This window comes from Drosophila grimshawi, unplaced genomic scaffold (genome assembly GCF_018153295.1).
Source record: "Drosophila grimshawi isolate 15287-2541.00 unplaced genomic scaffold, ASM1815329v1 contig_1377, whole genome shotgun sequence".
Classification (NCBI taxonomy): Eukaryota; Metazoa; Arthropoda; class Insecta; order Diptera; family Drosophilidae; genus Drosophila; species Drosophila grimshawi.
The window spans coordinates 15,124,919-15,137,447 of NW_025062900.1; the positions used below are offsets into that span (position 1 = coordinate 15,124,919).

General features: G+C 39.5%; 2 protein-coding genes across 7 annotated transcripts in view; both read left to right on the forward strand.

Moving 5' to 3' along the window:
- LOC6562721 (AF4/FMR2 family member lilli) overlaps positions 1 to 12,529 on the forward strand; it is a 34,557-nt gene that overhangs the window by 12,866 nt on the left and 9,162 nt on the right. The window contains exons 1-2 of one of the 6 annotated variants that reach the window (XM_032736368.2): positions 10,425 to 10,488; positions 11,468 to 11,495. The exons of the other annotated variants lie outside the window; for them this stretch is intronic. Of the exons in view, the coding sequence (XP_032592259.2) occupies positions 10,463 to 10,488; positions 11,468 to 11,495 (54 nt within the window). The 5' untranslated portion in view covers positions 10,425 to 10,462. Of the gene's footprint in view, positions 1 to 10,424; positions 10,489 to 11,467; positions 11,496 to 12,529 lie in introns of those variants that run through there. 6 annotated transcript variants of the gene reach the window in all.
- LOC6562722 lies at positions 8,210 to 9,226 on the forward strand. The gene has a single exon (XM_001988060.3). The coding sequence runs from the start codon at positions 8,353 to 8,355 to the stop codon at positions 9,097 to 9,099; it is 747 nt and encodes a 248-aa protein (XP_001988096.1). The 5' UTR covers positions 8,210 to 8,352; the 3' UTR covers positions 9,100 to 9,226.

A 12,529-nucleotide genomic window follows, 5' to 3' on the forward strand; every position in this document is an offset into this window, starting at 1 on the left:
AATAGTTCATTCTACTAAATAAAATAATTACTTAAGATATAGTTAAAAAAGACATTTGAAATCACTTAAGTTGATAAGGATTTAAATTGCATTTAGTTCTTTGATCCTCAAACAACCCCATTGTATCCTTTTTAAACATTTTTAACGGGTGCAGGTCATAAGGCTGATAAGCACAATTGCATTATGCCCAAAGAGAGCAATTTCTAGTTGAGCACATTTAACTCGACTTTTTTTCGGAGCGCCCCTCAACGATTTAGACGCCCACATCCGCTTCCGTTTTTCAGTCACGTCACCTCCGCTGCAAGCTTGCTGAGGTTAAGTTCTGTTGGGTGTATTTTTTTTTTTTTTTTTTGTTATTTCCTTTTTTTGTCAGGGTTGCTGGCGTTCAAATCAATAGCAACGGACAAACAACAAACTTTTTGTTAGTTGGCCAGGGCAACTGAGGGAACTCGGCTCAACAGTTTGTCAATCCATCAAGCAAACTGGCAGTCCTTACACAATGTGGAATGTGTCAGTGACCTCCAGGTTTGGTTTGACCACAGACACCGCTGGTCAGCCAGGTATTCCCCTGTGCGCCATGTGCACCCCCCGCCGCCTCAGGTGCAGTCAGGCATAATTTTCCAGTTTTTTTTTCTTCTTTTTTGTATTTTTTCGTTTGAATAAATTCTTAAATTGTTGCTAGAATGTTACAAATTGTGTTCGAAAAGGGTTGCAGTTCACAATTCAACTGAACTTGGGGTTCAGTTCAGGCGAGTGTGTTGAGCATGTTATTGGTGGTTGATTGCGAAGATATAATCTACATACGTTTATAGACACACATATAATTTTACATACATATTGCCTATGCAGACTGCATAGCCGAAACACACATCGTTGTAGTTTCTAGTTATGAATGATGAAAGTTAATCAAGTTGAATAACAGCTGAAAAGCAAAACAAAACATGATTTTTCACTTAATTCTCTAGAATTTCCGGCTTTCATTCTGGACATGCACTTTTTGTGCAGTAGTCATTATTGCCAGATTTACGTGACATTTGCAACATTTGTATTTGTATTTGCTTCTCTGGTTATACAACAATTACCCATTAAACATTGAATATTGTACTATTAAAAAATAATGTGATCAAATCATTTTGAAGTTTAGTTTTTGTGCAGCTTGTTTTTGCCTTTGGCATTTCTGTCTATAATTACAAGTTTTCTGTCTTGGAAAAATCTTTGTATCATTTCTACATTTTATATTAATAGGCAGATTAAGTTTTTCTCATTCTAATCCTTTATAGGTTGGAGCAAATGGCAGCTTCACCCCGTTCATCTCGACTTAAGATTGACAAAAAATGGGTTTAAAATGTATGGAAAAATTACATTTCCACTTCGCTCCAACTATAACTGAACCATGAAACACCTTTCCACACAGTTGCGTATATTTTTACACTTGCATTGCAATTGATTGCGCTTTTCTCAGAGTCAATGTTTATTTTTTGAGTGTGAGCCAGTGTTACAGTATCTGCTGACCTTGTTACTGGCTGTTGCTCCACATTTTGCACAAAGTGCTACTTAGTAACTTAGTAGTCTGTATTACGCATACGCTCCATTGACCCAATGCCTTTTGAAAACTGGTTTGTTGCTGTTGTTGCCTTCAATTACGCAAATGATTGTGTAGAGAGATATTTGCCCGACCGTGTGTGTTTATATTTACTTTTATGCACATCAACAGATACATCCGCTGCCCAAATAGCACGCCATGTCTGACTTAATTCACATTGATTTGACTGCGCCTGCTCCGTCAAATGTCACATCAACTATCATCTATCAACACATTGCATCACATCATGTTGTGCTGATGGAATTAAGGTGTTCGGCTAGCGGAACAGACTGTCAAATAATAATAATAACAAAACTGGCAATAAAACTGCCAAGGTCAGGCTTACAAATAGTTGGCCAGCTAAGTAGTCGCTGCCAGTCCCACCCACCCAATCAGACAGCCTCACACCCTCCATACTCTATCTGCATGATTGATGACAGTCAAATATTTGAGCTCGTGCAATTGAATTACGGCTCTGCACAGCTCATAAAATTGCCATTTTTGTTGTTGTTGATACAAAAGCCAAACGTTCGCTAAAAATTATTGCATATTTATTTATAAAACGCTTAGCATTGCTATGCATAATTTTTGTTGTTGTTGTTGTTCGTATTGCTTGTCTTTGCTGGCTTTGTAAACAGCTAAAGGCGACTCAGTATATATATATATATATATATATATATATAGATGTTGTCAATAGTGCGACTTTATGTGTATTTGTAATAGAACTCGTTTATTGAAATTCCAGTCGTGTCTGAGGCGTTATGTGATAATGACTGAGTCAGACTTACGCAACGCTCTGCGGCTCTTGATATATGAACACAGAACACAGAACACTTTCAAGAGGGTCACTCAATTGCGTTATTAATTAACGTTAGTAATCAACATTTCTGATATTCATTATATCATTATATATATATTATATAAACAGATTTTCAATTATTTAAAATGTGCCTGCTTTGTTTTACGAAAAAATGTTATTGAAATAATCAAATTTTTAATTATTTCAAATGTGCCTGCATTTTATTATTATTTTGTTAAAATTAATTGTTTTTATAAAGCAGAAAATATTTGATATTTTTGTTATTCGAATGATGCTTAAGCTTAAATTTTTTATATATTTATTTTTTTAACATTTTAAAACTTAGATTCGGAAGATTAACAAATGGTTAAGTCTATTTTGATAGAAGTAGACAAATTAAGCTGATGTAAACAATTTCTCCAGCTATCTCTATCAATTTCTCTTTCTCTAATTGAATCTGCTATAAATTGTATTGCATCAAAAATATAATTTTGATTACATTGAATGTTTGCTGGACCAGACACTTGCCTCTCCACACCAATGCCAATAAGCTGTAATAATTGTTATCAAAATCAAATTGTTGGAGTGGAAAATACATTGCTGAATCGACCCTCGTATCTAATGCTGGGCCCGTCGCTTAGCTGATGTCAGCAATTAGCTTGATTAACGCCCATGCTTAGGCAATTGAATTCAATTGCTTAAGTTGCTTGAAAATTATGCAAAACGCACTTTTCACCTCGCCGACGACGATGCTGAGTCAGCAGCCCCGGTCGGCCCAGATTCGATGTGAAATCTTAAATACTTGACTGGCTGGCACTATTTACATTGTTTGGGCCACTGAAATGAAATGTTAAGGTGCTACGAACTCCCATTGACCGAGTGCACCAAATGGACGCATCTTGCCAAAAGCAGCCGCATGCCACGCATAACAATTTTTGTTTGACTTGGAATTGTTATTGTTTAAAAGTTAATTGGACAGCGGTTTTATAGTGTTGGCCCGTTGCCCAACAGCAGCAGCAGCAACACACAAAACTTAATTAAACTAAAGCCAAATTGCATTTGCGTCCAACTTGCCGCGTAACTCAATTTATTTTCATTTGTGTTGCGTCGCATTGTCTATTTCCTCTATCGCAATCAAATTCTGTGGCAAATGCCGCATGGCGATCGGCGCTTGCATAAAGCGATGCGCATTAGCCATAACACTGCATAATTAAGCTTGTTATTAATTTTTTAAAATGATGATTTGATTTAAGCTCCGCTCCCCGCCGACCGCTTTGGCTGTCTGTGAGAAAACTCGTGCAATTTATTGATACTGTTGATCAATTTTTCAATTAACCGCCAAAATGTTCAATATTATAATGACCATCATTAATCTTTGTTAAATATAGCCTTTCTATGCAATTTTTATGGCCTGAATTTAGGCTTGACTGAGCTAGTGAATAACCCAATAACAATTGCGTAAGCTCATGAGAATATCACTGGGATTGCAAGTAAGAAGTAAGGAGGAGCTTTTGAAATATATATAAAATATATACGATATGTTCGCACTTCAGCCAGCTGTCGAGTTTGAACCAAATTTCTATGTTTGTTTTAATTTATTTTTCAAGAACTTAAACAAATATATGCTCAGATATCGGTGGATGACCATTATCAGCACTTATATACATTTTATAAATGTCGCTTCAGCAGTTGTTTTATCAATTTGAAATCCCATCAGTATTGTCAGCATTTAATTGCAATTTTCATGATTTTTAGCTCGGTTTCATATTATTGTTATTATTATTTATTTTTTCTTTTTTGCTAAACGCCCCCTTTTGCACGCACAATTGTTGCAATCAGAGAATTTCTCAGTTGATTGAGTGTGTGGGTTTTCGAGTGCAATTTATCAATGAGACGACTTGAAGCGGTTCCCAAGTCAAGCAAGAATTGTGACAATGAATTTGCGTAGCGGCTGCTTGCAAAACAGAATAAGAAAGCCATATAAGTCGTGTTGTGGCCAAGCAAAGTCTACGTCTACTAGTGCCCGTACTCGTACTCGTAGTCGTAGTCATACGGTACCATGTGCCATTTATCAAAGCACGCCATTCATTTGGTAAAGAACGCACTTGGGGGGAAAATTGCAGAGCAAAGCAAATCGCAGACCGCCCCACATGTTGGCCGAAGGTTCAACAACCCGCGAGACTGAGTAAACGCCTCGTTTAAAAAATAAAAAAATCTCTGGCAATAATATTTTTAATGTAAAACAGAGACGCATAGCTCGTTGAATATTTGCTAGATGAGATCACATTGAAACTGATGTTGTTGTGTGTTGGGCTGAAATTGGGTTGGGTTGGGTTGAGTTTGGTTGAGTTGAGTTTGGAAATTGTTGGAAATGAAATTGGAATTGGAATTGGAAGGGAGCAGCACATTAATAATAATTACGCGACCGGCGGCTTGACATCTGTTTGAAGTTTATGCTGGCATTCCAGCACAGTAGCTGCTGCCACTTACTCTAAATGCCCGCCCATGGATCACTTTCCGCTGCTGATGGAGTTATTACAATGGCCCTATAAATAGACACTCCACAGCTCCAATGACGATCGGCACGCAACCAACAGCCAAACAGCCACGGAGTCCAACAGTCAGAATGCCACAAGACACCAGTCAACTTTTGTTTTCGTTTCTTCTCTTATTATTTTGACCCTATTACTACTCATATCAGAGCTGAGATGAGCTGTAATTCTTCATGCATTCCATGACTCAGTGACGGGGTGGTATGCGGTTTTCATCATAAGTTGATGACTCCATGACAGCTATCATCTGCAAAGTACAATAATACAACTTGTGATCATTTTGTGATCTGCTAAACTTGACGCTTTTATGGACGCGTCATAACTTGGTTTAAACTGAACCGACTTTCAAAAACCAAGTCGTTTTCAACCTGGAACGGACTAGCCCTTCTTTAATACTGCATTTAAAGATTCTTGTCTTCATGGATCGAAAACTTTCCGGAGCCATAACTTTGTCAACAATTATAATAGCTTGACTCCTTGGTAAATAGTATATTTAAAGTTAGAGCTCGAAATTCATCGTATCTATCTTAAAGACGCTTGAGATCTATGTATTTTCTGGTACTTAACTAAGCTATCTGAAATCAAAATAAATATATTCAAATATTAAACCAATCTGATGGCAGTTGTGAACATTTTCTCCTCATAAATGACGCCTCTATTTCCATATCAGAGTTTAATTTATGATGACAAACGCAAAATGCACTCCAGATTGCACTTAAAGTTAAATTCACTGACACTACACAAATATGAGGGGCACTTTCAAGCTGCCACACCACCACTTCCATAGCCATGCTCCCCTTGACAGGCCTGAGCACTACGCCACTGTTGCACACCCTTACGATTTGCTTTGTCTTTAACAAATGTGAAGCAATTGAAGTTTTGGTTGTTCGTTTGTTCAACAAGAACTGAAAACGACGACAAACGACTCGATGAATGTCTGCACAATTCGTTGTGCCTCACACCTCCTTCAGCCCATGGCCTCTTTTGTGGCTTGTAGCTGTCGCCTTGGGTTTGTCATTTGCCAATTGGCATTTATGTGTTTGTAAATTGATATTTCCGTAGGGTGCAGTCTGAGCTGCTATCGAATGCGATGCATTCTAAAAACAATTTAACTAATTTGCTTTCTCTTTATTTCTTCTCATTGCAGGTACGTATATATATATATATATATATTTAAATTCATATATAAGACTCGTCTCACAAGTCAACTCAGCGCGTAAGTTTGTACACTTAAATCACTTTATAAAAAACGCCAAAAAAGATGCCGCTGCTGTCTTTAATAATTTAAAGCAATTAATTAGAGCTGTTAAGTGGCCAAAAACAATTTGCAGCTCGTTAAAAGCAGCGGCATCAATGGGTTAAGTGCCCCGATGCTTCAATCTTGCCTCTCACTCGACTCTGCTACGTGCTTAATTGAAAGTTCAATGGATTTGAAGAACAGCAGCGGCTGTTCCCAAGAAGTAGCCAGCCAGCCAGCCAGCCAGTCAGCCAGCCAGCAGTTCCCTTCAATTTTGAGACTTTTCTCATCTCTCATCTCAACTCTGAAGTGCATTTGGTTTTTTTATATTTCAAATGAATAACGTTTTGGAATTCGGGCAGCAGCTGCAAACTGTACATTATGCATATATCGCACGCTGTGAACTTTATTTCCCTTTACAAATCAGCTGAGATTCGCAAAAAGGGCCAGTTTGTGGGACACAAACACACAAAAAAATAATAAAAATAAAAATGTAAAAATGTAATGAGTTTAATTAGTCAGCGACGCACCCTTGCCGTCGTCTGTCATTTGTCGTCTGTCGTTTGTCGTCTAGACAAGTCAAGTTATTGTTCACTGTCCCTGTCTCGTCGACTTTGGTAACTCATGCATATGATTTTGGCTGACCACGTTGAGAACGTGTCTGCTATTTATGCGACACTCATCAATCAGACCTCTCTGCCTCCTGCCTGGACCTGCTGGCTGTATTTTTAACGACTGTTGTCTGGACTGCCGATGATGATGAGCAGATAATGTTTAGCAATTTGCACAACCTATTTGGATTTAAGTTCACAAATTAAGTTACTAAATCAAAAATGTTTAATGCGCAGTTAATGCCGGGGCTTATTTGGTTAACTAAAGCTAAGATGCACTTAGGAATTTGATGGCTGTGTTATTACCTGAGTTGCAGGTAGCTTAAATTGGATTAACATAAGCAGTCTTGGCTTAAGTCTTGTTTTTGGTTCAGCTAATCTTAGTCGCTAGCTAAGCTGCTACTTAGTTTAAGCTGACGCCAGCTTAGCAAGCTGTTAAATACCAGATTATTTAGGTCACAAGACCAATGTTATCTTAAGTCTCTATTCCCCTGTGCTACACTTCTCTCTCTTCTCTCTTGAAAGTTATATAATTACACATTTAAAGCTCGAGTCATCGTCTAAATATGTTAACGATTTCGTTACGCTTTGATTTTTGTGTTAAGAATCTATTTACGACAAATAACATGAATTATATTCACATCTGGAGGCAAATCTTGTGCTAGTTTTATTTAAACACCAACTTCAAATTAACTAACGATTTGCCAGTTTTTTGACATGTGCCACAGGCGCCGTATTTCTAATAATCTTTTGTTAATTATTATTCTTATTCTCCCCTTTTGAGTTTTAAAGTTTTGTAGTTTTCTTAGAGCTTGTAAACACTGCTTATATCTGTTTTTGTTTACTTTGTCCATAATTGTGGTATCTGCGAGCATAAATGATTAGAAAACGCAATCTTATCAACTTTTAATAAGCTGATTGATTCTTTAACGCCTCCTCTTACAGTAAACACTCGTCAGCTTTATTTATAGTTTGACTAACCTTGTCACAGGTGTAAATTCATAATATATAATATATGACTTACACAGTAATTCTAAATAATTGGCAAGCTTTACTAGTCGTACAGCAACTAATCAGTTATGCAGAGCTGGTAGCAGATGTCAGCCAGGTGTTCGCAGCGATTTGCATTTTATGGGCTAGCTGACCCCAGACAGAAATGTGCCAACTGTCAAATGCATTTGCCAGGCTATAAAATTGAGAAGTGCCAGTGTCAGTGGCAGTGATTTGAACACGTGCGAAGCACTCTGGTTTATAGACTTCGGGAAATGCCGAAATTAAAATGCAATCAAGGAATTTCCCAGGTCACCCACCGTAATTACTCAACTTGCATTTAGCGCTAAGGGATTTTGCCTTACGTTGGGGGGTGTGGCTAGGACGCGCCTACCTGTCCTGCCTACCTGTGTGGGTTGGTTGGGTTGGTGCAAAGGGATCACAGTTCAGAGGCTGACTGCCTGACCTGCTTGACTCTGCTATATAAACCCCGTTTGAGACTGCTTGTCGACAACAGTTGCACAGCAGCGGCCAAAGCCAGCACATCTATTCAGCATCTTCAAGATTATCGCCAAGCAAAGATGGCCACCTACACTTGCACACAGTACGTGAACTTTGCCGATCCGGCCAGCATTGGCAAGATGAGCACCACTTATACACTGGATGCGGCACATTTTGGTCAGCATGATTTGGGTCTGTTCATTGAGAGTCTGGAGACCATCGAGCGCATCGAACGGCAGCGTCACGAGCGACGTCAGCGTCGACGGGAGCAGAAGCTGCGAGAGGCACGCATTGCGGAGCTGGAAAGCGATCGTTGTGTCAGTCCCACGCCCAGCGCCGAGGAGGCTGTCGACGAGCCGCTCACGTACTTGGAGGCCAAGTGCATACCCTATGCCATAAGTGAAGCACTGCCCATTATTGCCGAGACGGGCTCACCCACCTATGATGTTTGTGATGATGAGGCCTACGGCAGCGCTAATCAGACGCCCCGCAGCAGTGTCACCTATTGCAGTTGTGCTGGTGGCCTGGACTCGGATTCCACTGAATCGGGCATTTATGGTGGGTCCACTCCGCCAGTGCCGTTGCGTCCACGCTCGCAGGTCATTAGCAAGCCGAAGAATCGAACCACTCGCTCCCGCATCATCAGCATGGTGCTGAAGCGGGACTACGCCAAGGCGCCCTCCACGGAGAGCTTGGGCCACAAGATGCACTGTGGTCGGCATCAGTTGAATCAAATGTCATCCAAAGCGCGACGCGGCATTGCAAGCAGTCAGAGCTCGGTCGAGGAGTGTTTCCTCGACAAAGCGCTGCGCTTTATGACTTTGTGATTTGGGCACACCAAGTTGCCCTCAGCTTTAATATTTAGTTTTTAAGTCAAACACAGTACAATAATATAAACCAAGCTCATTTTTTGTTTGTAAAACATATTGATATTAAAAAACTATTACAAGAAAACCCATTGCTGATTGTATATAGTGATTAGATTAGCGCTTGGTAATTGCTAATAGAACGACCTTCGTTACACTGGCTCTAAAAAGTGTTCTTATCGATAGACGTAAATAATAAACTTTATTTCTACGATGACTTCAACTTCTTAAATTGTAAAATTTTCAATTTAATTACACACTTTTAATTGTTTGCAACTTAGTAATAATATTAATTACTATTTTATTATTTGTATACGCTGCTCATACATTATATATTTAACAGAAATCAACTGTAATATATTGTAAGCATATCCGACTTGAGACGTTTTGTATTATATTTTACACGTGTTATTCTCACTCCACTCGTCTGTTGTCTTATTGTCAGCTTACCTCTCCCATATCTCTCTGTCGCACTCTGTTTCTCTCACGCTATCTTCCACGTTGATATAATGATTTTATTTTGCTGCACACAAACTCTTCGGACTCTCCCCATTTAGAGGCAGTGTTAGAAGACCCAGTGACACGGTTGTCAACTGCCAAGCTGGCTGCATCATCTCAATAATCTGCTCCAATTTAGCAGGCTGTCAACGTGTCTGTCTGTCTGTCTGCCTCCTGTTTTTCTTGCTGCATATGCACTGCTTAAGTTTAACGAGTGTCGGCTTTGCTGTTCCGGTTGTGGCTCGGGGGCAATATGATCTAAAAATAAGCATCCTAAATGACAGCCTGCTCGGTTAGGCAGCTGTCATTCAGACAAACACCTAATATATATAGTGTTCAAGTGTGTGTGTGTGATTGCTTTGTTGTCGCTGAATTTACCGCCTGTTGCTGCTGCTGCTGCTGTGGTTTTGTTTATCAACCTTGCACACAGGGTGGCTCAGTTCACAGGGCATTTCATTTGGCTTGGCGCCTGCCTGCATCCTTGTTGCCATAAAAAAAAAGAAACAAATAACAAAAGCTCGCCGCTGTTGCGCTGTCTGTATTGGTTTTGGCCATGCGCCGAAGCTGCTATAAAAGCGGCTACAACAGCTTTTGGCGTTAGCCTTTCGACTCGCCTGCTTTAGTATCTATCACAAATTCAAAAGCGTAGCACACATTTCTGCGCCGGAAATGGCTAACGGCGCGTAGTGTCTGCGCTCGTGTGTGTCTCTGTGTGTGCGTGTGTGTGTGTGTGTGTGTGCAAGTGCGCGTGAGCTGCTGTGTGCGTATATATATATATATACATATATATATATAAATATATGTGTGTGTTGCTGTTTAGCGTTGCATGTCGCGCGCGCCATGTTTGCTCAAGTAAAAGCCAAATTTGATTAATTCATTTAGCCTAAGCGAGATACACACACACTCACACACTCACACACACACACACACACACATACGACGAAGTCTTAAAAGTGCCCCCTCCCAAAAAGAAACGCATTTGGCAAAGTCTTGCAAATAGTACCCAAGACTCTATACCACTTCCCCCTCGAATACTTAGTGCCCTGTTCCCTTGACAATAAAATATGAATTGATGCGCGCGCTGCGCCATAGTACCGTTATAGATACGTGTGTGTGTGTGTGTTAGTCCGTGTGTGTTTGTGTGTGTGTGTGTGTATTGGTGTTTTGCTGCGTGCGTTTTTTTTTTGGTTTATTCCCTATGCTTTTTTTGTGTGCTAGTCAAATTTTGTAAGGTCAAATCGCTGCCGTTTTTGGGGCGCGTTCAACCAAAATCTAATCAAAAATATGCAAAAGCTATAAAAATACATTTTGAACCTTTCCCAGCACAAAAAAAGAGAGTTTTGCTTCCTGTTTTTTTGGGGTGTGCCTATTTTATGGCTTGCAGTTTTTTGCCAATGTGTGTCTGTGTGTGTGTGTGTGTGTAAATGAATTTGCTTCCCTGTGTGTATGTGTGTGTGTGTGTGTGTGACACTTTTATTGACTTTCTTTTTGTACATGGCTGAATGTGTGCGTGCTAATTGAGTTTTGTAATGTATATGGAAATGCATACAAATATATATCTGGACATATATAGATACAGTAGTCACTCAGCAGTAAGAAACAAGCTTTTTTAAAATAGCAATTGTAAACTTACAATTTGCGAGCAACAACTGTATCTAAATGTACAAATATATGTATGTATGTGTATGTGTGTGTGTGTGTGTGTGTTTATTTTTGTTTATTGACAAATATCTCACACACGCACACCTTGCATATTCGTTCAAAATTCAAAAATTAAAAAACGCAAGGAAACCAAGAAACCCATATAAATACTCTATATACCATTGTACAGTAAGAACAATATGCTGCAATACGATCAGGTAAATGAGTGCGATAATTTATTTAATATACTATATCATATAACACCACACACAATGTTGACGTCAAATCGAATGCCGGCATTAGAATATGACCCACATAAGCTTTAGCGACATCCAACTGTTTCCGCCTGCTGTGCTGCACCAGTGCACCGCTGCACCACTGCACCACTGCACCACTTTCCATGGCTGGCTGGCAAGTGGCAACAGCAGCAGAGCAGTTGTCACGCCAACAACGACAACAACTGACGACATGAGCGACTTGACAGCAATAGCAATGCCTTTCTTTCCCCAACACCACCACCAACCAACTCCTGCCCGTTCTTCTGCCATTCTCCGGTAGCACCTCCACTTTCAGCGCTGAAGTGCCATTGCATACGTGTATGACGACTGTGATTAACTTTTGTCTGTCTTTTGTTTTTTTCCGTCCATCTCAGGTCTTTTCACACTCGTGCTCGCTCCCTCCCTTCCACTCTCTCTCTCTCTTTATCTCTGTCTCTTATGTTGTGTGCTTTTGTCTTTTACACTGTGCTACATCCCATGCAAAATGTTGGTAGCCTAAGCATTGTTTACACTTGGGATGCTAGCTCAAGTTTTTACTATGCACTTGAAATCTTTTATTAAGCACTTGCCTTGACAAATGTACATATTTATAAGAGTGAGTGTGTGTCTGTGTGTGTTGGTGTGTGTGTGTGTCTGTGTGTGTTGTCTAGGAAATGTTGAGCTTGAGCCTTGGATGATGCCGAATGTGCCTATCCCAAATAAAACTTATTAGCCCAGGCAATCTGTCATTAGCTGCAAGGCTAAAGCTATATTTATTTATCAAATTATTCGACAATATAATGTGTTAATTTTAGTTTTAAATTTTTTATATATTCTTCTATTCCATATTTTAAATTCATTCTCAATTCCTTTGTTAATATGTTAAAGGAACATCGATTTGCTTTCCACTTATTTTCCATGCCAAGGCCTAAAACTTTGTCAAAACAAATATGTAACAATTTACCAAATAGTTAATCCGCCAAAAATCTTTTGGG